Source organism: Castor canadensis, chromosome 15 (assembly GCF_047511655.1).
Source record: "Castor canadensis chromosome 15, mCasCan1.hap1v2, whole genome shotgun sequence".
NCBI lineage: Eukaryota > Metazoa > Chordata > Mammalia > Rodentia > Castoridae > Castor > Castor canadensis.
Window position 1 is genome coordinate 48,187,753 of NC_133400.1, and position 26,820 is coordinate 48,214,572.

Consider the following 26,820-nt stretch of genomic DNA (forward strand, 5'->3'; position numbering starts at 1 on the left):
CTACCACCACATCTTTATTCTGCTATCCAAGTCCTCAAATCTTCCCCAATTCAGATTTTGGTACAATTGACTGGTTCCTTCTTTCCTTACTTTAGCTGGTATATTCTTTCTTCCTGGATTTTTGGCCCTGAACTCCTCCTGGGAGGCATGGTGACTGTCTCCACCTGGTCGCGGCTCATGTACATCTCCTTCTCTGGACCCAGCCCCTGTGCCAACATCTTCACTTCCCCAGCACAGTGCAGACCTCCATCAAATGCTGAGGACAGGGAAATGCTAACTACCCTGAGGGAACCAGGACACCAGGTCTGCATGAGTTGAAATATCACACTGAACCCCATTAATAGGTACAATTAATACATGTCAACAAAAATAAAACAAAAGGAAAAAATAAGCACAAACCACAGGCTTGCTTGGTTGTTTCTCTTTTCTTTACTCTCCCCATTGTTTGAAACTTACATACTATCACTAAAATAATTTCTTTCATAGAAAGAAAAGGAAAAAAAATACATTGTTTGTTTAACTCCAGTGGATGGTGGATATAGCAGCATCAGAAATAAAATTAAAACCCAAAATGCAAAATTCCAGGCAGAGGACAGTCACAGCATATGCCCTCTTCAGCACTTTTGGGGCATCCCCTTTCCTTGCCGTGTCACCTTCTCTGCCTGGAATATGGGGGACTTCACAGTGGCAGAGGCAAGAAGAGCTCTCCGTGGCAGTTGTGGGCATTGGCTGATGGGTCCAGCAGCCTCTCACTGCCAGGCTGGGCAGATGGATCAGAAGCTCAGAGACATGCCCGTGGCAGGTAGGTCTAGTGATCATGACCTTAGCAGCAGGCATTGGGGGACTGTTCTGGCCACTGGGGCTGGGAGGGAAACACTGTCTTGAGGCTGTGGCTCCTCTGTTTGCAGCAGGGTTGTGCACTGATGCTCCCAAATCTCCTACACAATTCAAAATAAGGCCAGGATCTCTGAGCAGCCTAGGGGGCTGGGCACCAAAGAGCCAGGATGGCCAGGGCCTGGAAACAGTGGAACATTCCTGGGAGAAGGCTTGGGTGTTGGATCCCTGGGCAGAGGCAGGTCTCAGCTGGAAGGGGCCAGGATCGCAGGTCTCAGCTGGAAGGGGCCAGGCCCCTTTTCTGTAACCCTCCACCATGTCCCTTCTCCCAGGACTGAGCTCTTCTCTTGGGACCCCCCCACCTTGGGGCTGGGAGCACTGCAACTTTCCTCAGGAGTCCTGATAGGGAAGGTGGGAACTCAGAAGGGTGGGTGAACGACTTGAAGAGGAGCCCACAGGTCCCTGAGGCATGGAAGGGGGGGGCCCAACTCCTCTCACTGGCCCACTCAGGAGTCCGCACCAAGGGAGGAGCTCCGCTCTTCACTCCCTCTAGCTCTTCCCCACCTTGTAGAGGAGCCCTACCCCTACTGGGAGATGTGGGCACTCCGGGGAGAAGCCCCGTCCCCATTGTAACCCCTGCCCCTGTAGCTCGCCTTTGTTTGGAGTAGCTCCGCATCCAGGGAGGAACCCGCCCCAGAGCCCGCCCTATCCACGCCCCATGAGAAGCTCCGCCCACCCACATAGCCCACCTCGTTCAGGGGGTAGCCCCACCTGCCCCTGTCTGAGCTCTGCCCTTTCCAGAAAGGAGCCCTACCCCCAGGTAAGAACCCCAATTTCAGGTAGGCGCCCTGCCCCATCAAGGAAAGACACTACTCCCCAAGTAGGAGCCCCGCCCCCAGGCAAGAGCCCCACCTCTAGGTAGGAACCCAGCCCTAAGGGAGAGCCTCACTCCCAGGTAGGAGACCCCTCCGCAGGTGCGAGCCCAGCTTGGTTCCGGAAGTAGCCCCACCCGTTGCTGCCAGGTGCGCCACGCCGGAGCTTACTTGCAGGTGTGCACGTCGTAGACGCGCGAACACTCCTGGCAGCTGACGTAACAGCACCAGTGGAAGACGCAGTGGCACTTCTCCTTGCGCCGCTCGGTGCGCGCGTTGTGGCCGCGGCCGCAGCATAGTAGGTCACAGCCGTCGATGCCGTGCGAACTGACGTTGCAGGTGCGGTCGCGTGTGCCGAAGGAGCCGGTCTCGGGGTTGGGCTCGCAGAAGTTGGGCGAGGCCTCGTAGTAGACCAGGTCGCGCTCCGTGGGCACCTTGAAGTAGGTGTAGCGCGGCCGCAGGGTTTCCACCCAGCCGCGCGACTCACGGTGCTTCTCCACCACCATCTCCGAGGCGCTGTCGTACTTGTCCTTGAGGAAGTCGCCGATGGTGCGAAAGTCGGGCTGAGACCACCAGCAGGTCTTCACCTCGCAGCTGCCCGACAGCCCGTGGCACTTGCACTTGAGGTGCATGTGGTTGGCGATTGCCTGCGGAGGCAGGCGCATGAGCCAGCATCTGCACTGCCTACTGGTGCGTCTTTGCTTCTTATAGCCCACCTTCTCCATGAAGCCCCTGGAACTCCTCTCTGTGCGTCCCCAGTGGCCCCTATGGTGACGTGTGTCTTCCTTGCCAGACCTAAGGCCTAAAGGACCTGGGAGATTTCCTCTCTATGTAGGCCCTCAGCTGATAGTACTTACACAGTGCCTAGGATGGAGTGAAGGAAGGAGGGGTTGTGTACACTAAAAGCACTGGACAGGGATGTGAGTGCATAATAGTTTTAAGATGGAGGAGGGAAAGTCTTTATCTCGATAAGGAGAACCGGGGAGTTGTCCGGAGCAGGTGCTTATTGGGTGGGTAGACTAGGAATCCTGAGCAGGGGAGCTAAGAGTGGTCTCTTTATAGGCTCAGGGAGGTCTTGGGGACCTGAGGACAGTGGGCAGGGCCAGGATGAGGAGTATGTGTTTTCCTTATAGGCAATGGGAACCTCTTCCTTTCTTGGGGGAAAGAGGTGTGTGTGGGAGGGGCCTTCAGAGAGACAGTGGGACCCAGCCTCCCTTCCTTTCTTTCTTTGGGAAAAGGAGTGGGGGTTAGTAAGGGAAAGGGGCATGTGACAATCAGAACGGTCTACCATGGCACTGTTCCCTGTGATAGGCACAGGTCACTCATGAGCCCTTGAGATGTGGTTTTTCGTAGTGGAGAGGTGCTGTATGTGCAAACCAGATGCTGGATTTCTAAGATTTAGTATAAGAAAGATATATAGGATATAGAATTTGTAAATTTAATATAGACTGCATTATGAAATAGCATGTTGGCTGTGTGGGGTGCTATGGTTTGGATGTGGTTTGTCTACCAAGGTTCACAGGCTGGGAGCTTGGTCCCCACGGTGGAGATGTTAAGAGGTGGTAGGACCTTGAAGAGGTAGGCCTAAGTTGGATGGAAGGAATACCTTCTAATTTTCTATGCACAGTAGGATAATTATGGTAGACAACAATTAATTATTTCTAAATAACTAGTGAAGAAAATTTAGAACACGTTCAACATAAAGAAATGATCAATGTTTGAGGTGATGGAAATAATAATTACCCTGATCTCTTCCTTACACATTGTATACATGCATCAAAATGTGACAGTATACCTCATAAGTATGTAAATTACACATCTCAAAAATGAGGCAGGAAATTGTTAGATCATTGGGGGCATTGTGCACTGATGCTTCTTCCCCAAAGGGGGATCTTTTCTTTGCCTGCAGCCCACCTGCTTTGCCTGGAGTTCCGGGCAGAGAAGGGGCCTTCTCCACAAATCCCCAGAGCCATCACCTTCCCTGTGATGACAGTATTCCTAGTGGACTCAAGGCCTCTGGAATACAGGGCCTTGGTGGTTCCCTCCTATTGATCCCCTTGGCTGATTCTATTTCTCCATTCTTTGATGGAGGGAAGGATGGAGAGAGGGATTTAGGTAATCCAGATTAGTTCCTTCTAGAGAGCGTTGTTATAAAAGCAAGGCTGATCCTTACCCTCTCTCTGGCCTCCTGTCTGTCCATGTATTCTCTCTCCCTCATATGTGCTCCCACTATGTTGCCATCTGCCATGAGTGATGGACAAGGCCCTCACCAGAGGCCAAATTAATTGTGGACTTTCAGCCTCCCAAACTGTGAGCTAAATAAACTTATCTGTATAAATTACCCAGTATGTTGTTATAGCAAGGAAAAACAAACTAATACTGGTATTAAATGAAATTTTGTATTAAAGTATGTTTTACTTTTTGTTCTTTCAATGTGGCTATTAAAAAATTTGTAATTACCTAGGCAGCTCCTGTTTGTGGTTCCCACAATGCTTGTATTGGACAGTGCTGGTTTAAGGCTTCAACCAGGCTCTGGCTCCAGATCTACGTCCACCTCCTCCTCTCTCTCAGCTGCTTCCTGAATCTTCCCTCTCATATTGGCCTCTGGACCGGAGCAGAGTAATACCCTGCTCCCGTTTTGCTCTGCCTAGTCCGGTTTGTCTAATATCCATGTTCCTCTCTTGTTTCCCAATGAAGACATATGCTTCCCGCCTCTACTTTCTGTCTCTTTTGTTCTAGTTTTACTTCTGATTAAAGTTCTATATGCACATATTTTAAAGGGCCCAATAACTCTTGTGTTCTGCTTTAAACGAACAAACAAACAAACAGGAATTCTGGCCCCATGCTCACCCATGCAGCACTTTTCCTGACCCTTGCAACACCTATGCCTTTAATAACATTCTTGTTTTGCCACTTCTTGATTTTCAAGTGCTACACACTGGAGAATGGAAATTTAATTCTCTCTCTCACCACCTCACTATACTTCCCAACTTGCCTGTTTCCTACTCTAAAAACTAGTATAATTTCAGTTAGATCAATATTCACTGCTAATGGTATGGGCTCTATGTTAAAGATCACACATGGAGCTATGTGAGAAATTATGACATTTTCTTTCCTACATGAATTTTGATATTAATGTACCTATCATTGATTCAGCCCCCAAATTCTCCCTTGTCTAAATATTCTCTTCAGGATGTTCAAGCATGTATCAGTTCTATCCATTTCATCCTCTTGGTAATATCTTTTTGTCAGAACAGGGCTCCTTTGTACATTTTGTGAAATGTGAATGTCTGAAAACAAATCTTTTCGACTGTATGTAGTATGCCATTTCATTGCTAGTTTAGCTGAGCATAAAATTCTTCATTTAAAATCATTTTGTTCCTCAGAATCATGATAATATTACCCTATTTTCTTCTAGCTTTCATTGTTGTTCCTGAGATTCCTGATACCATTTTGTGTGTGTGTGTGTGTGTGTGTGTGTGTTTGTGTGTGTTTGCAGAGGTAGTATAGTGTTTGAACTCAAGCTCTCAAGCTTGCTAGGCAAAAACTCTAGGCTCTGGAACTACACCTTCAGCCTACCAGATGCTGTTTGATTCCTGATCATGAAATCTAAACATTTTCCTTGAAGCTTGGAGGTCTTTCTGTTATAGGCTCTGTATTTCACAACAGTGTGTCTTTCCCCTCTTCACTTACTGAGCCTATGTGGTTCTGGGGAAACTTTTTTTTTGTCAGTACTGGGGTTTGAACTCAGTGCCTACACTTGAGCCACCGCACAAGCCCTGTTTTGTTTTTGTGTGTGTGTGTTGGGTACTTTTGAGTTAGGGTCTCAGGAACTATATGCCTGGGCTAGCTAGCTTTGAACCTCAGTCCTCCTGATCTCTGCCTCCTGAGTAGCTAGGATTACAGGCGTGAGCCACCAGTGCCCCTGCTGGGAAAATTTCTTGCCTTATTTCTTTGCTGACTTCTTCCTGTGTTCACCCTTATCTCTCTGGGACAGATCCTCCAAACTTTCTGCTGAGATTTTTATTTTCATTATATTTTAATTTTTCTAAGAACTTTTTTCTGACCTTTAAAATTAATATTCTAGGTGGGGAAGTGACTCAGATGGTAGAGCACCTGCCTAGCAAACGCAAGGCCTTTAGTTCAAACTCCAGTACTGCCCTAGTTTCCCCCACCGCCCCCAAAATAATTAAAACTAATATGCTGTACCAATGTCATGGATACAATGTTTTCTTTCTGGAAATACTGATAGTTTTCTGAAGGTTTCATCTTTCCTTATCTGTAAATTCTTTTTGTTTGTTTTTGAGACAAGGTCTCACTAGCCCAAGTTGGCTTAAAACCCATGATATTCCTGTTCCAGCTTGCTGACTGCTGCAATTACAGGTGTGTGCCACTGTGCCTGGTGTGTTTTACTCTTTACTGTGTTTTTTGGGAATTAAATTCAGGTCTTTGCACTTGTTAGGCAAATGTTCTACCACTTGAGTCACACTCCTAGTTCTTTGCTTTTAGTTTGTTTTTCTATCTGAAAAACAGTGTCCTGGGCCAGTGTTGGACCTCAATCCTCCTATCTCTACCTCCTGAGTAGCTGGGATTACAGCTGTGTAGCAACATGTCTAGCCTACTGTGATTGCTGATGAAGGCTTTTCTCAGGCATATGGCAATCCTTGACTGTCTACTCATGCTGAAAAGCAGGGTTCTAAAACTCTTACTGGAAAGGCTGGGGATATAGCTCAGTGCTAAGGCACTTGCCTAAGCATGCACAAGGCTTTGGGTTTAGTCCCCTGAACCACAATATTTTCTTATAGAAGTATTGCTGAAAATTCCTGTACATGGGAGGACCTTGTCAACTTTGGCCCTCACTATTATGTGATCTGGCTGCCTTATTTTGTTAGGGACCCCTCCATTGGTATCTGAAGTCTTTTCTTCTGGATTGGTTGGATTCCCCAGAGGAGAATTTTCCATCTTTTGCCTGGAGGACTTTACTGCTGGCATTGGGATTTCAGGAAAATTAAAATTCTTTTAAAATAAACTTTCAACCAATTTTCCTGTGTTCAGTCCCATAGTCATCCTATTTCTTGAGATACCTGATACTAGAAATTCCTCATTGGGTCTCAGATTTTTCCTCTTCTAACTCGAGACTCAATTCTTGGGTCTGCTATGACACTGAGTATTAATGTATCTGTAGACTTATTTTCTGAAAAGCTGGAAGCTTGTTCTCTGAAAAAGGCAACCAGAGGGTCTCTGGTCTGAGGGATACCAAGCACAATGGAGGATGAGATGCCAAAGTGGAAATACATATGAGTTCAGACTTTCATCTTTTCCTTAAATCCAATGCCAGTGGCAAAGCCTGTTTAGACCCCAGGCAGAAATTTGGAAACACTCTTAAGTTTTGTTGCCTCCTCTGTTTTCCATATTCTCAAGAATATTTGCTCATCTATCTATATATGTATGTATCTGTCTATCCACCTACCTACCTACCTACCTGTTTATGCTCTATCTATCCATTTATTATCCATTTATCTAAGATCTATCCATCTATCATCCATCTCTTATCAATCTATCATCTATATCTATCAATCATGTCTATCAGTTATTTTTATATTTCTCTATCTCAATTTCTATCCATCTATTTCTGTCTCTTTCTCTCTCCTTCATGTCTACTCACTTTGTGTGTGCATGTCCTCAACCCAGAACTCCTTCCCCCATGCTCTGTGGTGGCCTATCTTCCTCTCTGGATTGTGCAGGGACTTCTGTAGCCTTCCCTCCTTCCAAGTGGCTCAAGTCACAGGAGGGCTTGACATCTGTACAAATGCACTGGACACTTAGGGTACAGCTGGGCAATGCTGACCTTCACACAGCCTGGGCAGATGATGAGCAGACCTCTCACCTGGCCACCAAAGTCAGTCTTCCTCCAGCCCACCATCTTCCCCATAGGACGCACACCCTACTCAGGAAGCTTCTACTGCCTTGGGACCCTTTGGGTGCTGTGGACATACCTGGCGGCCAGCCTCATTGTTGTGGCGGTTCATGGCAGACCGAGCATCTGGCCGGTTCTCCCGAGCATCTGCAAACTCCCGAGACACCATCCCGCCAAACTCAATGTCCTCGCTACAGCCACCCCACTTCCAGCCCTCACCAGGAGAGCCCTGGTGGCGGCTGCTACAGCCACAGATGGTGGCTGAGCCCTCTGCACATGAGCGTGTCACTGCAAAGGCCACACCAGCTGAGGCAATGGCATGGACGAAGGCTGACTCCCGGGTGGCTGTGGAAGAAGGAGATGGGGGTTAGCAGGGCCTGGCAAGGACTGTGATAGGAAAGGTGGGTGCCCATGAACCCGAGAGGAAGGAAGGACTGCTCAGAGAGAGTGCATGGTTTTCATTGCTGTGCTTTTTCAGTCTTATCCATAAAATCTTTGTCCTGTCCAATGTCCTGAAGCATTTCCTCTAAGTTTTCTTGTAGTGGTTTCATAGATATAGGTATTACATTTAAGTCTTTGATTCAGTTTGAGTGATTTTTGTATATGGTGAGAGGCAGTTTCAGTCTTCTCCAGTTTTACCAGCATTTATCAAAGACATTGTCCTTTTCCTAATACGTGTTCTTGGCATCTTTTGTTGAAAATAAATTGGCTTATAAATATGTGGATTTATTTATGGGAACTCTTAAGTGTCTATTTTTATGCCAGTACCATACTGTTTTGGTTATGATAGCTTTATAACATGCAGAGTGAAATATTATTCAGCCATAAAGAATAATGAAATAGTGTCATTTGCAGCAATATAGAAGAACCCAGAACACACTATGTTAAATAAGCCACAGTCAGAACACACTATGTTAAATAAGCCAGAGTCAGAAAGGCAAGTACTTCATGCTGTCATTCTGATGTAGAATCTAAAAAAGTTGATCTCATACAAATAGTGAGTAGAATGGTGGTTATGCAGCTGGGGAGGGGAGGAAGATAGGAGGATAGGGACAAGTTGGTCAGTGGGTACAAATTTGCAGTTAAAGAGGAGGAACAGGGCTGGTGGAATGTCTCAAGTGGTAAGAGCACCTGCCTAGCAGGCATGAGACTCTGAATTCAAACCCCAGTGGCACCAAAAAAAAAAAAAAAAATGCTGCTGTAAAGAGGAGGAACAAAGCCAGGAGCTGGTGGCTCAAGTCTGTAATCCTAGCTACTCAGGAGGCAGAGATCAGGAGGATCAAGGTTCGATCCTTGCAAATAGTTCCAAGAGACCCTATCTTAAAAAAATCCATCACAAAAAATGGCTGGTGGCTCAAGGTGAAGGCCCTGAGGTCAAACCCCAGTACTGCCCCCCTCCACCCCAGAAAGGAGGAAAGTCTGGAGTTCTGTTGCACAATAGTGTGACTGCAGTGAACAATCATTTATCATATATTTTTAAAATAGCTAAAAGAGAATTTTGAATGTTCTACCACCAAAAAAGATACATTTGATTTAATGGATATCCTAAAACCCCGATTTAGTAATCATACAATGTATTCATGTATTGAAATATCATACTGCCCCTCTTAAATATGTGCAATTACTATATGTCAATAAATACATAAAAATTACAAAAAAATTCTAAAAAGAAATTGCACTAAGATCAATAAGCACACGGAAAGATGCTCCACACCACTTGTCATGGAGTAGTGTTCAAATAAAAAACAACCAAGGTACGACCTCATACTTGTGGGGATGGCTGGAATCAAAAAGTTAGAGGAAGTCGGGCTCTTGTGGCTCATGTCTGTAGTTACTTAAGAGGCAGAGATCAGGAGGATCATGGTTCAAAGCCAGTCTGGTCAACTAATTCACAAGACCCTATCTTGAAAAAAACCCATCACAAAAAAAGGGCTGGTGGAGTGATGCAAGTGGTAAGAGCCCCTGCCTAACAAGCATGAGGCCCTGAGTTCAAACCCCAGGGCCACCAAAAACCCCCCCAAAAAAAAGAAAAAGTCAGAGGACAACAAGGTTTGGTGAGGATGTAGAGAGCCTTCTACATGACTGGGTGAAAGGTAGACAGTATAGTTGTCCTAGAAAACACTTTGGCAACTTTGTCAGAAGGTAAACATATCCCTTCAGCTTGGCATGGTCTTTATTCCATGGAAACTCATGACTGCACGAAGACTTGGAAATAAATGCCTCGGCAGCTTTGTTGTAGTGGCTTCAAACTGCAAGCACCTACATGTCCATCAGCAGGTGGACTGATAAAAAATCATAGTGTGTCCATCATGTGGAATTCAATTTAGCAATACTGTAGTACCTGCTTATCAGAGGTTTCAGTTACCCATGTTGAACCACAGTCCAAAATATTGCATGGAAAATTCCAGACTTAAACAATTCACATTGTTTTGAGTATCATGATGAAATCCCACACCATCCTGCTCTGTTCCACCTGGGATGTGACTCACCCTTCATCCAGCATATCTATGCTGTGCATACTACCTGCCCACTAGTCACATAGTAGCAGCCTTGGTTATCAGATTGACTTTTGCAATATCACAATGCTTGCATTCAAGTAATCCTTGTTTTACCTAATTGTAGTTCCAAAGTCAAGAGTAGTGAAACTGGCAATTTGAATATGTCCAAGAAAAGCTATAAACAGCTTCCTTTAGTGAAGAGAAGTTCTCAACTTAATAAAAGGAAAGAAAAGGAATCATATGCTGAAATTGTTAAAATTGGTATGAATAAACCTATCTGTGAAATTGTGAAGAAGGAAAAAGAAATTCGTACTTGTTTTGCTATCACACCGTGGACTGCAAAAAACATATGGCCAATGGTTCATAAAGGAACACTTACCAGTATTTTGAGTGAGACACCACATTCACATAACTTTTATTACAGTATATTGTTATAATTCTTCTATTTTAGCATGAGTTATTGTTACTAATATCTTATTGTGTCTACTTTATACATGAAACTTTATCACAGGTATGTATGTATGGGAAAAAACATAGTATATATGGAGTTTGGTATTATCCATGGTTTTAGGCATACACTGGGGGTCTTGGAATATAGCCCCTATGGGAAAACAGCAACTAATATATCAGGAAAAATTGCATAGCTGGATATTGAAATAAATAATCACATTGATTGCAAATAGCCAGCAAAACCAACCACCTTGTTCTGTTGCTGTGATGCCCAGGTAGAGACTCCAGAGAGCAGCTCTTGCTCAGCCCATTGCCCACCTATGCTATTGCTCTCGCCCTTCCCCTTCTCTACCCACACACCAAGCACATGCATGGCCTAGTTGTTGGGTTGCCTCTTCTAAAACTTTCTCAAATCCAGACCCCCCCACAGGCACTCTGCCCAATGCTAGCCCCACATGCTCTAGTCTGTCCCAGTCACCAGCTTGGACCTGTAGTTACCGAGGGCCACAGGGGTTGGCCTCCTGACTGCCACATGAACTGAATTGGACCTGGTAGCTCCATCCTGCTTCCTTCCAAATGAGAAAACAGAAGCTGAGACAGGGGTGTTGGGATCATTTTTGCAGAAAGGTAGCTGGGGAGGGCTGGAGCTTGTGAGAAGTTCATGACACTAGGATCATAGGGAGGCACAGGGTATGTGAGTTAGCCTGGGCTTTGCAGAAGCTGGACTTGAGCTGTTCTTCCCTAAACAGAATGAATGAATACATTGGGCTTCCTGAGTGTGTACAAACTCTTCTGCAGGGGCAGGGAGTGACCTTGTGCTCTGGAAGGGAGGATAAGGAGACCGGGCCACACCAGTCTTGCTGTTGTCACCCAATGTAGGTGTGCTAAGCACCTGCTATATGCTAAGCATGGCATTCTGAGATGGGGAAATACCCAAAAAGCAAGATGGATGAGAATCTGACCTGCTGACTAGAGATTTTACAAAGCTAACTGAAAACACTCCAGATTTGAAGACCCGCAGCCTGAGTCTGTGGGAGTTGTACTGAGGATCTCTTGGGACCAGGACCTTCTTGTACAGGAGTGCAACACCAAGCTCCTCCTGGACAGAGGTTACCAGTGGATCTCTTAGGGTTATGAGAGTCCTCATAAGGAAGCTGTGGTCTCCCCAATCTACCTGGACTCTCAGGAAGCTTTTGTCCTGGCAGGATAGTCATGTGGGCTGCTCCCCACGCTCTCCCCAGCCAAGCTCTGGGAGATCAACCCTCAGAAATCTGTCTGCTCCAAAGCCAAGGCAGGCAAGGAAAATGTAAGCAAGTGTGCACACACTCAGACACATCCGTGAGGCTTGGTACACATCCACACAGAGCTATCATCCATGTCCCATACTGAGACCATACAAAGAATGTGTTTGGGCCATGGTTTCATGCCAGCTTCCCTCTCTGGCTGTTTGGCAAAGGCCTCCTGGAGCCCTCTGGCCTACTTTGCTGACCCTTCCCATGGACTTGCCATCATTCCCCGTTGGCCCTCTGTAGGCCTCAGCTGCCCTATCCCTTTCCCAGGGCTCTACCCAGAGACTGGACACTTCAGCTAGCCAGGAGCCCAGATTCTCTGTCTTCTGCTTCTGCTTCCCACCATGGACTCAGGAAAGGGTTCTGTTTGCTGTAGAGACTGTCCACAGCTACAACTTTGCCTCAGTCCTTTAGGCTCTGGCCTTCCAGGGGGTCCAAGGAAGTCCTAGCCCACTCTGCCTTTCCAGGGCCTTCCCTGTGAGTCCATCTACCAGCCTGACCCCTCAAAAGTTCCTAATTGGGATTGGTACACCTAGCTTCTAGTTACCTCCATCTATTTACACATGCATGCATGTGCATATGCACACGTGTGTGTACACACACACATGCCACAATTCAATTTCTTTGGTCAATGCCAATCTGGCCATTCTGAGCTCCTCCCCAAACTCCTGAAGGCTTTCTCTTTGCCTACTCTTGCTTTCCTCTCTGTTGGCCACTCCCTGGCCTCCAGACACACTCAGTCCTTTGTCCTTCTCTGGGCTCAGACTATATCTGCTTTGGGCCAGCCTATTCTGCAAGGCAGCATCCAGGGTCCTGGGCATTGTCTGGACCTGGTCTGTGGCCTCTGGTCATCTTTGGGCTCTTCCAGGAATTGCTGAGGACTCCCTCCTATGCCAGCCTTGGTTGATCCTCAACTGGACCTACAATGTGATCCATGGGATTTATTCTCCAGCCCATATGCTCCCTAAGGGCTGTGACTCTGTCTTTCTCACCTTTTATTTCCAGCACAAGGCTGTCCCTTAAATGTTTGTGGGGTCAGAGGTGAGGGCAGAATCCCTGGGCTGGGGAAATGAGTCTTGGCAGGCTGACCCCTGTCCCTCCAAAGGACCCAGGCTTTTACCACATTGTACGTATCCTTGGATGGGCCCAGAACAAACCCCTGTTAGGAATTCACTTCCTCCACCCCTCCCAAGATGCCTAAAAGCCTGTTTTCCTTTCCTAATACAAACGTTCAATTTCCAGACAACCTGGACTGGCCTTTGCAGGCCCCCAACACCTGAGTGAATAAATGCTGACATTCACCAGACACAGACCACCTCCTCTCCTGTCCCTCCATTCAGCAGAACTCTGTTATCTTTCAAAGATCCAAGCTGCCCCTTCCGTTCTTCTCTGGGGCTTGGACGGGTATCCTCCATTCCTATCCTCCCCAAGGGTCCCCACCTCCACTGTCTTCCTGCCCTGATCCTGGGTTAGGGCCTCTGAGTCAGGCAGCCATCAGTGAACTCAGATTTCCTGGCCATGCCTTCCAGGGCAACTCAGGAGGCAAGGCTGAACAGAGTCCTAGGAGCCCTTCTCAAGGCTGAGCATCCAAGCTCTGAACAACCTCCCTAACCAAGCAAACAGGCCTTCCTACCCAGGGAGGAGATGGCCCAGCTAGCCCTCGTGCAGCCCTTCTTTGGCTCTGAGCAGATCCTGAGAGATAAGCAGACCAGAGAGCTCTGGGCCTCACCCCTGCCCTGCCCTGCCCAACCCAGAACAAGGGCTTGGAGTTCCCTGCTTATCAGGACTCAGGCAAACCGCCCAGGGCTGACAGACACACTACACTTGAGAAGGGTGGGCAAGCGAGGGAAGAGTAGATCTCTGGGCTTAAACTTGGAGGAACAAGAGTTCATTCTTGCTTGGTTCTGTCATCAGGTAGCTGGGCAGCCCTCCCTTCCCACTGAGCCTCAATTTCCCCTAATGTCAAATGAGGAGGTGGGGCTTCTTTCAGATAAAAAGCCAGGCTGAGAAAGCCCTGAAGCTTTCTTCTAGCCCATTTTTTTGGGAAATGAAAACAGGAAAACTTTGCAAATAGGTTCAGAAAACCCTATCTGTGAGGCCATAATAGAAGCCACAGGCCAGATAAACATGAGACAGTGTGTTCTGGCAAAGAAGTTCTGATTTAGAGCTGAAGCCACAGGTTTCTAAGTAGATGCTCCAAGATATCAGTCAGTTACAAGGGGAAACCTTTGCTCTGTGCTGGAGAAATGGCAGATATCACTTAAACAAGAGATGAATTTTACATCCTCAGCAATTGGTAGACACCACATGCCTCCTGAGTAGGACTGTATCACCTTTAAGATATTCTTGTCTGGCAGAGTGGAGAAATGACCCAAATAATGTATGCACATGTGAATAAATGAACAACAACAAAAAAGATATTCTTGTCAAAAATGCACAGTCTGTGCCTGTCAGAAGGCACATGATGAACCCAAATTGAGGGCCTTCCTACAAAACGCCAGCAGTCTCAGGGGCATGAAGGGAAGGTTGGAGGTGACTGAGGGATCTTAAATGGGATTCTAGGACAAAAAATGGAGATTGATTTTTGTGCATATGTGACTACTGGGCAATGAAATTAAGCTTCTTGGAAGGTTGGAGGATCTTGTCTATCTATAAGGGGCTCATTTCACCTGGCCCCTTGGGGAAGCTTAACAGGGAACTGGGCCTGGGAGCTGCCGAGCCACAATCACCCAGGAGGTAATGCATCACTGCAGAGCCACCCTGGAGACTCAAGTCCAACAGTCCTGTGTGGGGTGGGGTGTGGGAGGGGGAGGTGGGAGGATGCCTTATCTAGTTGGAACCCTCAGGCTCAAATTGGATCCTGTTCTAGTCTCTTCTGGATGGTGAGTAGAAGATGAAGACAACTTGACCATAATTCATGAAGGCTACACTGGCTTCTGGACAGAACCCTGCCAGGAGAGAAGGGCTGACTGTAGGGGGTATCTCAGACCATCTCCTCTCAGCAGGACATAGAGAGGCTCACTATGGGGGCGGGTTCTCTGACACAATGATGTCCCCTTCCCCTCAGTTGTTGTTAGTGAGTCCCTGGCTCATATACCTGAAGTTGGGACCCTGTATTATAGGCTCTGGGACTCAGGGTTTGTGGTAAGCTGGGGCAGAGCCAAGGCTCATCCCCAGAATTGTGATCTGCCTCTCAAGCCTTGTCCTGGTGCCCTGGAGTGGTTGACCTAGTTCCCTAGGGGCCCTCCTGTGCACAACCTTGCATACCTCCCTCAATCCCGCAGGTTTGTAACTACCCCGCAGCTGTTGATACCTGGAGACTCCCTCTCATTTTGGGCAATATGAACTACTGGGCAGAAGCTTGAAGTCTGGGAGCAGGACAACCACAATGGCCAATGGTACCCAAGGGGTAGAGGCTTAGACCCTTGTTGGATGGCCTCCTTGCCCAGCAGGGAAGCTCCAAAACCCCTCCTGGAACAATGGGGATGTCTTCTTTGCAAGCACACCCCACTGCTGCCAGTTTCTCTCCTTTAGGGTGATTCCCGCTCCCATAGCCTGTACTGAGAGTCCTTTCTAAGTCCTCCCTGCCCATGGATGCTTGGAGCAAGGGCACAATTTTCTGTTGAAGCTGCTGGTGCACAGGGATGGGTCTGGAGGAGTCCTGGCAGACAGAGGGTCGTTTAGAACACAAGGCCCTCACCCACACCCCTCACTTGGCACACACAAAGGTTAGGGGGACAGCGGGGCTCTGAATGTACCTCCCTTCTGTTCCAGGTGCCCCACATCTCCAGGTTGGGGGCTGAGGGCTCACTCTGGCTCCTGCCTGCTCACTCCCACCTGTAGGAGGGAGGAGGAGGACTCAGTCTCAGAGTCCAGCCACAGACCACTATGGCAGAGCCACCACATCGCTCAGACTGGCAGGAACCTGCAGGCCACTGTGGGCATGGCCTACCTGGATGCTTCATCTCACGTCACCTGGAAATTGTCACCACGATAAAGGTCAAACCATCCTTCCCATTCCCAACCTGATGGCAGAACTTTCCAGAACTTTCAGTGGGTGGGCATTTCTTCCTCCACCAGTGCTCCAGCACAAGGGGACTGAGGGGGAGAACGAAGCAGCAGGGGCAGACAGGAGGATCAGCGGAGCCCCCAGCCGAGGTCTTCAGGCCCCGCCCTGGCGCCTCCCCTTCCAGGCTGCCCACCTTCCCTATTTCCCGAGGCCCCTCTCCAGGCCACGGAGGAGCCGAGCGGCCCGGAGGGGGTGTCGCGGTGGCATTTGGTAATCACACGGCGGCACAAAAGGCCCCGGAGCCACCTGAGAGCGGAATGCGCCCGCGCCCCACCGTGGCCGCGGCCCCTGACACCGCCCGGCGGCCCGCGCGGCCGGGCGCCTTGCTGACCCGCTGGGGCTGATGAATCCGGCTTTGTGCGGCACTGTCACGCCGCGTTAGGCCCACAATGGCCGGCGATATTTTATATGAATTTCCCCCTGGCCGGTGATTAGGCGATCGCCGGCCAGTCATAGCAACCTGGAAGTATGCGCTGCCCGCCGGGCCGTCGGGCGCGAGGGGAAATCCCTATTCAGACGCTTTAATTCAACACCCCGAAGGGCGTGTGAATCGCCAACAGCATTTTCACTTTTCCCTTGTGCTTAATCTTGTCGTCTTCGCAGGGACATTGTGTTCTGAGCCCAGCACGGCGGGGTGTTGGCCAGGGTCCCCCCTCCCACTGTGGAGAATTAATGATATACCGGCGAGGCCCCTGGAGCCAGGGGAGTCCCCCACCCCCAACACATCGTAAATGGCAACACTTTCGGATGGGGTGGTCAGGGGTCACAACCTGGATTTGGGGATGCTGCTTCCTTAAAGAGCTGCCCTTTCTGTCCAGTCTGAGCGCTCAGCCTCTGGTTGTCCTGGCCGGCAGGCTCCACCCATGCTGGCCTCTCCATAGGTGGTGGACACACAGAGAGGTGTACGACCACCCCTTGAGGGGCACTGGGGATACTGGGGCCAGTCATCAGGAAGGGGCTTTGCTGCCCTCCAGGAAAGTTGGGAAGAAGTGGAGGGGGAACACCCTGCCAGGAGTGCAGAGAGGTAAGCCTACCAGGGGCCAGGCTGGGTAGGTCCCCCAGGCCCCTCCTGCCACAGGGAGCTGCCCTGGCCCTGGAGCCATGGGCTTTGGAGGACTCTTGGGCCCAGCCCATTCAGTGTGGGTGCAGGCTGAGGCCCCAACACCCAGGACTCAGAGCCTCACACTCAAGGCCCTTATAATACTTCTCTTGGTTCCACCCAGCCAAGAGCAAGACTGCTTCCCTACAAAGCCACATGCCACCTGCCTGCTGGACCCTGAGCCACTATATCCACTGCACCGCCCACTGGCCTCCTCCTAAGAACATCAGCTGCTTCCTTGACCTCCATCCTTTGAGTCCTGGGCTCAGAGACTGACCAGTATTCCTGGACAGGCCGACCTTGCCCTGCCTCTGTGCCTCCCCACCCATTTCACCTTGCCAGAGGTCAAGAGAGTGGTGTCGCCCAGCTTCAGCCCTCCAGGTGTCTGGGTCCTGCCCCAAGGGACAGATAAGCTGTGCCCAGTCTCTACGCACTCAAAATTCTTCAAATGCTTCCTATGCAGAGGCAGGTTAACTAGTCCTGCTACCTGTGGATGCAAGAGGAGAGCACTCTTCAGAGTCCAACTCAGCTTCTGTAGCTAAAGCCCATGTTCCAGGGGCTGGAGCTTCCCTAGGTTCAGTCTGGTGGACCTGGTGCCAGAACAGTGTGGATGAGACTGGAAGCAGAGGGGGGTAAGCACACATTCTTTCTTAATATTTTTAATATTCTACATGCACACACACACATACACACATTCACAATTGCAACTCAATGCACATACTTCCACATTGCAGTACACACAGCACACCCACAAGTATACACAGCATACATATGGCTAGACACACACAGGCACATGTAACACATTCATTCATCCACTTACATAGACATGTGATGCACAATACACAGGCACGCAAATGCACATGCAGGTGACACATGCCCACATAGATATATGTGTGTACATAAACACAGGGACAGGCTTACTAACATGCACACATGTTCACATGCCCCCATAAAATACTCTCACACACACACACACACACACACACACACACACTCCTGGCCCTTTTCCTCACAGCTGGCTGGTAGATGTTAAATTCTATTCAAGGAGGCTGCCTCAGCAGGGGTGGCCAGGCACCCCTGTGGTCCCTGCCACAAAGCCTGGGGTGACCTTTGACATGATTAGGGTTGCTCTGACCCTAATCCAATCAGATTGATTACTGCAAGGCTGGCGGGCAGGTGGGGGGCCTCCACAATGGCTTCTATTCCCCAGCCAGCCTCTCTCTGAGGCACCTGGAGGGCTCCTTCCTCTCTTGGTCACCAGTAATCAGGCCATTTCTGAGTCTCTGAGGCAGGCAGCCCTGTGAGTGAGGAAGGAGTCAATGCAGGCTGTCCCCTCCCTATTTAAACTGAGCATTGGGGGTGGGAGTTCTAAGACCCTGTTCATCAAGCAGAAAAGAAGGGGGACAGGGAGAAGAGAGGGAGTCAAAGAGAGTGGAGGGGAGAAAGGCAGGCTGGAGAGGAAATTGAGGGGACAGAGAGAAAAGGAGATTGCAAACAGGTTGGAGCTCAGACATATTTGCAGACGGAAAGGTGCAGGCTGTTCCCAGGGACAGGAAAGAGTGAAGGCTGGATAGTCTAAGCTCCAGCCTTTAGGCAGGTTTTAGGAGTTGAGGGTGTAGACAGAGAAGCAGGCGCACCTCCAGCCCTCAGCCCCAAAGTCAACATACCGATCTGCTCCTTAGGGAAGGACTGGGCATCTGCTTGACCCTGGACAGCCTGCTGTGCTTACCTAAAAGTCCCTGGGGAGATCCTCAAGGCCTGTAGTCTTGTCACCCTCACCATAGACACATGTGGAGGTGGGGTGATAGGCCTCAGGAGCAGCCCAGTCCTCCCTTCCATTACCCTGCACCTGCCTTCCCTGCAGGTTCCTGGCATCTTCTGTAACATCTTAACCATATCTAGGGGCTCTACTACTCTCTCATCCCTGGACTTCCCATGATGGTCACCCTCCATTTCTGGGGACTTTGGGGCCAGGCTGAGGTTTGGCCTCATTTTGCTACAGTAAAATGGGCTCACCACAATGTTGACCTCAGGTGGCCATTAGAATTCTACTGGCTACTTTCAGTGTGTTGAAAGAAAGAATGGAAGGAAGGAAGGAAGGGAGAGAGATAGGGAGGGAGAGAGGGAGGGAGGAAGAATGGAATGAGGGAGGAAGGAAGGAAGTGGGGAGACAAATTCCTTTACCATACAGTCCAACTGTTACCTCCCCTGAGAAGCCATCCTGGGGCATCCCTAAGCCCAGTGCTTGTTTTTCAGTCAGTCACTCAACACATCCTTACAAAGCACCTGTTGTGAACCAGAGCATACCTCTGTGCTAACCACAGAGTTCCGACTGTGTACACATTGGCTGTGTGTGCATCTGCAATGTGTGATGTGAATGACTGTTACACAGCAGACCTATGGGAAACTGCTTCATGACCTAGTTCTGGTTTTGGGAAATTCCTGGATCTTCCTGGAATATACTTATCTCTGGGAATTTTGTCCCAGAAAGCAAGAGAAGAGTGCTATAAAAATGATAAGCCCTTTTGAAACTCAGTCACTTCCAATTCTGTTTTCCACAAAATTTAAGGAGGGATGCTAGGTGTGGTGGCTCATGCCTATAGTCCCAGCTTCTCAGAAGGCTGAAGCAGGAGAGAGACTGAAGTTTGGTTGAACCTAGGAGTTCAAGATCAGCCTAGACAACATAGGAGTCCCCTTCTCCAAAAGAAAAATATAAATTAAGGAGGCTCTAATCAAGTCATGTGCTGATGGACTTAAAAACCTGTAATCCTTGCTACTCAGGAGGCCAAGATCAGGAGGACTGTGGCTCAAAGCCAGCCCCAGGCAATGAGTTCATAAAAAAAACCCATCACAAAAAAAGGGCTGGTGAGCCAGGCACTGGTGGCTCATACCTGTGATCCTAGCTACTCAGGAGGCAGAGATCAGGAAGATGGCAGTTTGAGGCCAGCATAGGCAAACAGTTTGTGAGACTCTATTTAAAAAATATCCAACACACAAAAAAGGGCAGAGTGGCTCAAGTGGTAAAACACTTGCCTAGCAAGTGTGAGGCCCTGAGTTCAAACCCCAGTATCACAAAAAAAGAAGAAAATACTTAAGAATAAGTTTGATAAAATACACAACATTTATATACTAAAAACTACAAAACATCATTGAAAGAAATTGAGACCTAGATAAATGGAAGAATATCCCATGCTCATAGATCAGAAAACTTAATATTTTTAACCTGGCAATATTCCCCCAAATGAACCTACAGGTCCCACACAATCCCTAAAAATCTGTACTTATGTATATAGATGGAATGGGAATGGGGGGATAAGGGAGAATGATGGAGGGGGTGAATTCAACTATGATATATTATAAGAACATTTGTAAATGTCACAATGTACCCTTAGTACAACAATAATAAAAAAATTTTAAATCTAAGTTAAGCTGAACCTAATATTCATATTAAATAATCAAAAAATCTTGAAAAAAAAAGAACAATTTGAGGCCTCACATTTTCTAATTTCATGGCACTCTACAAAACTATAGACATTGAAACAGATGGCACTAGCATAACAATAGTCATAAAGACCAATGGAATAGAACAGACAGCCCATATGTAAGTGCATACATATAGGGTCAACTGATTTTTGATGAGTATACCAAGACTATTCAATGGGAAGAGAATAGTCTTTGCAATAAATAGTGTCCAGAATAACTGCATTTCCACATGGTAAATAATGAAGTCAGATCCCTACCTCGCACCATATAAAAATTAACTGAAAATAGGACTGGCAGAATGGCTCAAGTGACAGAGCCACCATAAATAAATAAAATAAAATATATCAAAGACCTAAAACAATAGAACTCAAAAAAACCTAGTAAGAGTAAACTTTTGTGATCTTTTGGGTTGGACAATGGTTTCTTAGATATGGCACTAAAAGCCAAAGCAACCAAAGAAAAAGTTGGTGAATGGTACTTCATCAAAATTAAAAAGTTTTGACTGGAGGTATGGCTCAAGTGGTAGAGTGTTTGCTTTTCAAGTATGAAGCCCTGAGTTCAAACCCCAGTCCCAGCAAAACAACCAAAAAAAAATAAATAAATAATAAAAAACTTTTGTGCTTTAAAGGGACACCCTCAAGAGAGTGAAAAGACAAACATGGCATGAGAGAAAATATTCTCAAATTATATATTGTAGACTATTTTAAGGACTCTTACAATTGAATAACAAAAAACAAAATAACCCAACTGAAACAAGGGTAGAAGATGGAATAGACATTTCTCTAAAGAGAACATACACATGGTTGATAGATACATGAAAAGATGCTCACCATTCTTAGGCATCTGGGAAATCCAAATGGAAACCCCCAATGAGGTGCCACTTCATATCACTAGGTTAGCTACAATGAAGCAGACAGAAAGTAAGGAATTCTGTGAGACTGGAGAAAGTGGAGACCTCATACATTGCTGATGGGAATGTGAGATGATACTGATGCTTTGTAAAAGCTTGGCAGTTCCTCAAAATGTTAAACACTGAGTCCTCCTGTGACCTGACAATTCTACTCTTAGGTATATACCCTAGAGAATTGAAAACATATGCTCCCACAAAAAGCAGCATGATTTATTACAGGAAAGAGGTTAAGAACAACCCAAACACACCTCAGTAAGTGAGTGGAAGAGCAAAATATGATCTAGCCACACAATGGAATTTTACTCAGCCTTAAAAATTAAGGCTGTGATGCCATAAGGCTGATGGATGCCACAGATTTAGGAGCTCCAGAGAGACACATATTCTCAGGCTCCATCCTCACAGCAGACTAAGGCATGATCATGATCAGGACCTACTTCTATAAACTGACTTTAGGGTGTGTTTGGCTGGCTAGTCCGAAAGCTAATCTGCACACTGGGACTCAGGCTTGTGCACATCTGCACCTTTCTGAGGGTGTAGTCTAATCCAGACACCACTAGGGGCACTCTGGAAGATTCAGCTTCCAGCACAGACCGGGTGCTCTCTGCTGTCCATGTGCTACTTGTATGCAGTCACATGTAGGCACACACGCGCGCACAAACACACACATACACGTGCGCACATGCATGCACACACTAATATGTGTATGCACACACTTACACGAACATGCACACACAGAATGCACCACAGACCACACATACACCATGATGCCCCTGATGAGACACAACCACCCTGGGGTCCCTAACTTTTCCCATTGGAAGCAGTGGCTGTCCCCATGGGGTACAACTATATCATTACCCCGACTAGAAGCCTGTGAAGCTCAAGCTGCAATTACTCTCCCATTTTATAGATAGGGATACTGACACTCCAGGAAGTAAGCTGATTCTCCTTCAAGGTCACAGGGAGGAGGAAGGCTACCCCAGGCCCCCAGTTCCAGCTCCTTCACCTACAAGAATATACTCTTTATGTCAGGGCTACAGTAACTAGAGCCCGTTCTTTGAGCCAACTTGTTATTCCACTTGGGTAGTGAGGCATGGAAACACCACACTGCATGAGTGCCCCCCTGCCCCCTCACAATTGTACACTTAGGACCTTCCTCAGCTGGTCTCTACTCAAGGTCAGTGGTGCTCAGGGCCTGAGGCTCTTCTTGTCCTTCCTTCCTCTGTATTCCAGTGGCTGGGACAGAGCAAGGACATTCACTCCTTCCTTCCATGGACCAAGTGAGCACAAGCTCACTGAGTTGGAGGTGGGCACTGATAGATGTAGATAGAAAAGAAAATTGACAGTTGAGCAATGGTGAGTCATGATGCTGGGGGAAGGGGACAGAGAAAGCTCGGGAGGGTACTGTGTCATCATGTCGACAGGCATGAGAATGGGGGCCTGAGGCAACTGGGTGAGTCATACAGACAACGGGGGAGGGGGAGTACTGCTGTAGAGGGTCCTGCAAATGTCAAAGTCAGAACATGCTTCAAGTTTGCAAAGCAACCAGGAGGCCTGTGGGGCTGGAGAGGTTCAGACAGTGTCTTGGCCTGTTCTACCTGCTCTAATAAATACCCTATCCTGGAGAATCATGAACCTTAGATATTGACTGCTCACAGTTCTGGAGGCTAGAAGTCCAAGGTCAAGGCATAGCAGATTCCATGTCTGGTAAAGGTTGCTTTTTGGTTCAGAGATTAGCCCTTCTTGATAAGTCTTCACATGGAGGAAGTGGCAGGAGTTCTCTGGGGTCCCATTTATGAGGACACTAATTCCATTCTTGAGTCTCCACCTTGTGACCTAACCACCTCCCAAAAGCCCACCTCCTACCACCATCATCTGAGGCAGGGAAGATTTCAACAGAAAAATTCTAGGGGGACAAGGACATTCAGTCTATTGCAGGAAGGAGGGGATGATGAGGGAAAGGAGGCAGCCAGGGGCCAGAGGTCTGGAGATTGCTGGGAGCCCAGGGGAGCAGCCATGAGGAAGCGATGATGTCTATGGCAATCTTGGCCAGCAAGGCCCAGGAAGGAGCTGAGAGGTACCATGTGGAGCCACTGCAATGATGCAGGGGTGCCAGGATGGTGGCATTAGGGTTCAGTAGGAAGTGAATAGGTTCTGGATTGAGGGTGAAGGTGTTGCCAACAGGACTCTAAGAGGAAGGACTCATTAGAAGCCCTCAAGGTTTTGACCTGAGCAACAGCAGGCTGGGGCTGCCCATAAGAAGATGAGAAAACTGGAGGAGAAGGAGAAGCAGGTTTGTGGGGACATGAGATAGATCTCAGGCATGGTCCCCTCCCATCCCCAGGATGACAAGGTGATTTGCTCCTCCTCTACCGGAGCACACTTCCTTCAGCACTGCCTTATCCCCAAGAGCCCTGGGGACTCTTCTCCATGCTGATAGCTGTGCTCAGCACAGTCTTGGTCCCCAGGCCTGTGACTGCCTCAGCCAATGTAATGCAACTGGTCTATTCTGGGGCAGACAGCACTATCAGGAGCTGTCTGAGATGGTTGTACCATGTACATCTCACTCTTCCTGCCAGTCTCCCAAGGTGACCTTGATATTCCCTCCTTCAAGTACATAGGTCTGTGTCTCCCCACTCTAGCACCCAGTAGGAAGTTCCAAGAGTCATGGGGAAAAACAAGCACATATGGTCAGAATCAACATACGCAGATCTGTGGACAATAGTTAACCAAGAACATGGTGCCATGGGCGTGGCAGGAGATCTAGGTAAGGTAGTGATTTCACCTGGATGTGCCCTGCTGCCCTCCCTGGCACAGGGAAGTCTTGAAGACAAATGACAGCTGGTGGTCCCAAGGTGGATGGATGGCTCTGCAGGGGGCAGAAGGAACCCCAAAGAATTGTGTTACTGTTTTGGCCTGAGTCAAATAACATTTTTCTTTTCCTTTTATGTTTTATTTTTGGAATTTTGGGGGGCAATACTGGGGTTTGAGCTCAGGGCTAGGCAAGTGGCTCTACCACTTGCACCATGCTCCCAGCCCAAGACCTCTGTTTTGCCTACTCAGAACTCTGTCAGGGCAGAGCAGTGGCTAGGCAGAGGGTTTTCTTCAAAAACATGCCAGTCAATTGTGCAAACCCCTGCCACCTGGGGCCACGTGATAATGGGTATGTATAAAAAACCCACCACTACTGTCATACATGGCAATCAAAGGTTGAAAGTTCTGATCTAACCTCGCCACTTCTATTCAGCATGGCACAGATGTCCTAGCCAGAGGAGTTAGGTCTGAGAAAGAAATGAAAGTGGCAAAACTGTCTGTATTCACAGATGGCATCATTCCATATAGAGAATTCTGAGGAACAAACACACACACACACAACCTTCTCACAGACAATAAACAAATTAAGCAAAATTGCAGGATACATCCACGCTCTGGTGGCTCACGTTTGTAATACTAGCTACTCAGGAGGCAGAGATCAGGAGGATCATGGTTCAAAGCCAGCCTGGGCAAACAATCCATAAGACCCTATCTTGAAAAAACCCATCACAAAAAAAGATCTGTGGTGTGGCTCGAGGTGTAGGTCCTGAATTCAAACCCCAGTACCATTAAGTTGCAGGATACAGGATCAAGTCACAAAAATTGTATTTCTTTATAAGAAATAGTTGTATTTGTACAACTTTTACCAAGGAAAACTACAAAACATTGCTAAAAGCAATGAAGGGGACTGTAAATAAATTGAAAAATACTCCAAGTTCTTGGATTTGAAGACTTAATATGGGATGGCATACTTTCCAAAACAATCTATAGATTCAACAATGCAAAACTTATCAAAATCTCAACAGCCTTTCTTTCTTTTTTTTTTTTTTTTTTGCAGCAATGGAAATCTGGCCTTAAAGTCTATATAGAATTGCAAGGGACCCCAAGTAGCAAAAATAATCTTGAAAAAAAAGGTTGAAAGACTCACACTGCCTGATTTCCAAACATTCTATGAAGCTACAGTAATCAAAATAGTGTGATATTGACAAAGTATAAATGTATAGACAAATGGAATGGAATAAGCCTGTACATCTATGGCCAACTGACTTTCAACATGGGTGCCAAGACCATTCGGCGGGGGAAGACTAGTCTTTTCAATAGATAGCCGTGGAATTAGGAAATATCCATGGAAAAGAACGTGTTTGAATCCCTGCCTCACACCAAATAAAAAAATTAACTCAAAACAGACCAAACACATGAACATAAAGATCAACTATGAAACGTTAGGAAACAGAGCTGCAAATGTTTATAACCTTAGATTAGGCAATGCTTCCCTTGGTATGACGTCTATTTTAACCAAAGCTCAAAACTTTTCCACATCAAGGGCCACTATTACAAAAGTTAAAACACAACCTACACAATGGGAGGGAATATTTGCAAATCATTTATCTGATAAGTGCATAGTATCCAGAATATATAAAGAACACTTACAACTCAATGGCAAAAGAAAAACAACTCAATTTAAAAAAATGAGCTAAGAGATGGAGGGAGGAGGATCAGGATCTGAGGCTGGCCCTGATACCCTATCAGAAAAACGAACTAAAAAGCAAAAGGGCTGGAGTCATGATTTGAGTGATAGTGTGCTTGCTGCAAGGCCCTGAGTTCAATCTACTGATTGAACCACCAAGGAAAAAAATGGGCAAAGGACTTAACAGATATTTCTCTGAAAAAGACATACAAATGGCCAATGAACACATGAAAAGATACTTAGCATCTTAGTCATTAGTTATGAGCAAAAGCCATGAGGTATCATATCACATACAATAAAATGGCTTTTAAAAAAAGGGCTGGGTGTGGTGACCCATGCCTGAAATTCCAGCTATTTGAGAGCAGAGACTGGGAGGATCTCTGTTCAAGGCCAGCCCAGACAAAAAGTCATCAAGACTCCATCTCAACCAACAAGCTGTGTGTGGTGCTACATGCTTGTAATCCCAACTATAGGAAAAGCAGATTGCAGTTTGGGGCTGGATTAGGGCAAAAACATGTGACTCTATCCAAAAAATAACTAAAAGCAAAAAAGGGCTGGAGGCGTGGCTCAAGTGGTAGAATGTGAGGCCCTGCATTCAAACCCCAGTACTGCAAAAGGAAAAAAGAAAAGAAAAAAAAAAGAATAATAATTGTTGTTGTGGAGAACTTGGAACTCTCATGCATTGCTGGTGGGAATTTAAAATGATGCAGGTACTGTGGAAAACTTTTGCAAGGTTTCTCAAAACACTAAATATAAAATTAGCATGTAAGCTACCTATTCAACTCCTAATTACATACCCTAAATGATTTGAAAACAAATATTCGAAGAAATTCTTGCCCAAGAATGTTCTCAGCAGCACTATTCACAATAGCCAGAAGGTAGAAACAACCCAAATGCCATT

The 26,820-nt window shown here is 47.2% G+C and overlaps 1 protein-coding gene across 2 annotated transcripts in view; it reads right to left on the reverse strand.

The window, feature by feature from the left end:
- Positions 1–419: 419 nt before the first annotated feature.
- Positions 420–26,820, reverse strand: part of Wnt3a (Wnt family member 3A) — a 44,368-nt gene continuing 17,967 nt past the window's right edge. The window contains exons 3-5 of one of the 2 annotated variants that reach the window (XM_074056114.1): positions 7,703–7,968; positions 1,878–2,353; positions 420–938 (exon numbers count right to left, since the gene is read on the reverse strand). In XM_074056114.1, coding sequence (XP_073912215.1) covers positions 824–938; positions 1,878–2,353; positions 7,703–7,968 — 857 coding nt within the window. In that variant the 3' untranslated portion in view covers positions 420–823. Of the gene's footprint in view, positions 2,354–7,702; positions 7,969–26,820 lie in introns of both variants that reach the window. The other variant, XM_020153227.2, reaches the window with a different exon arrangement.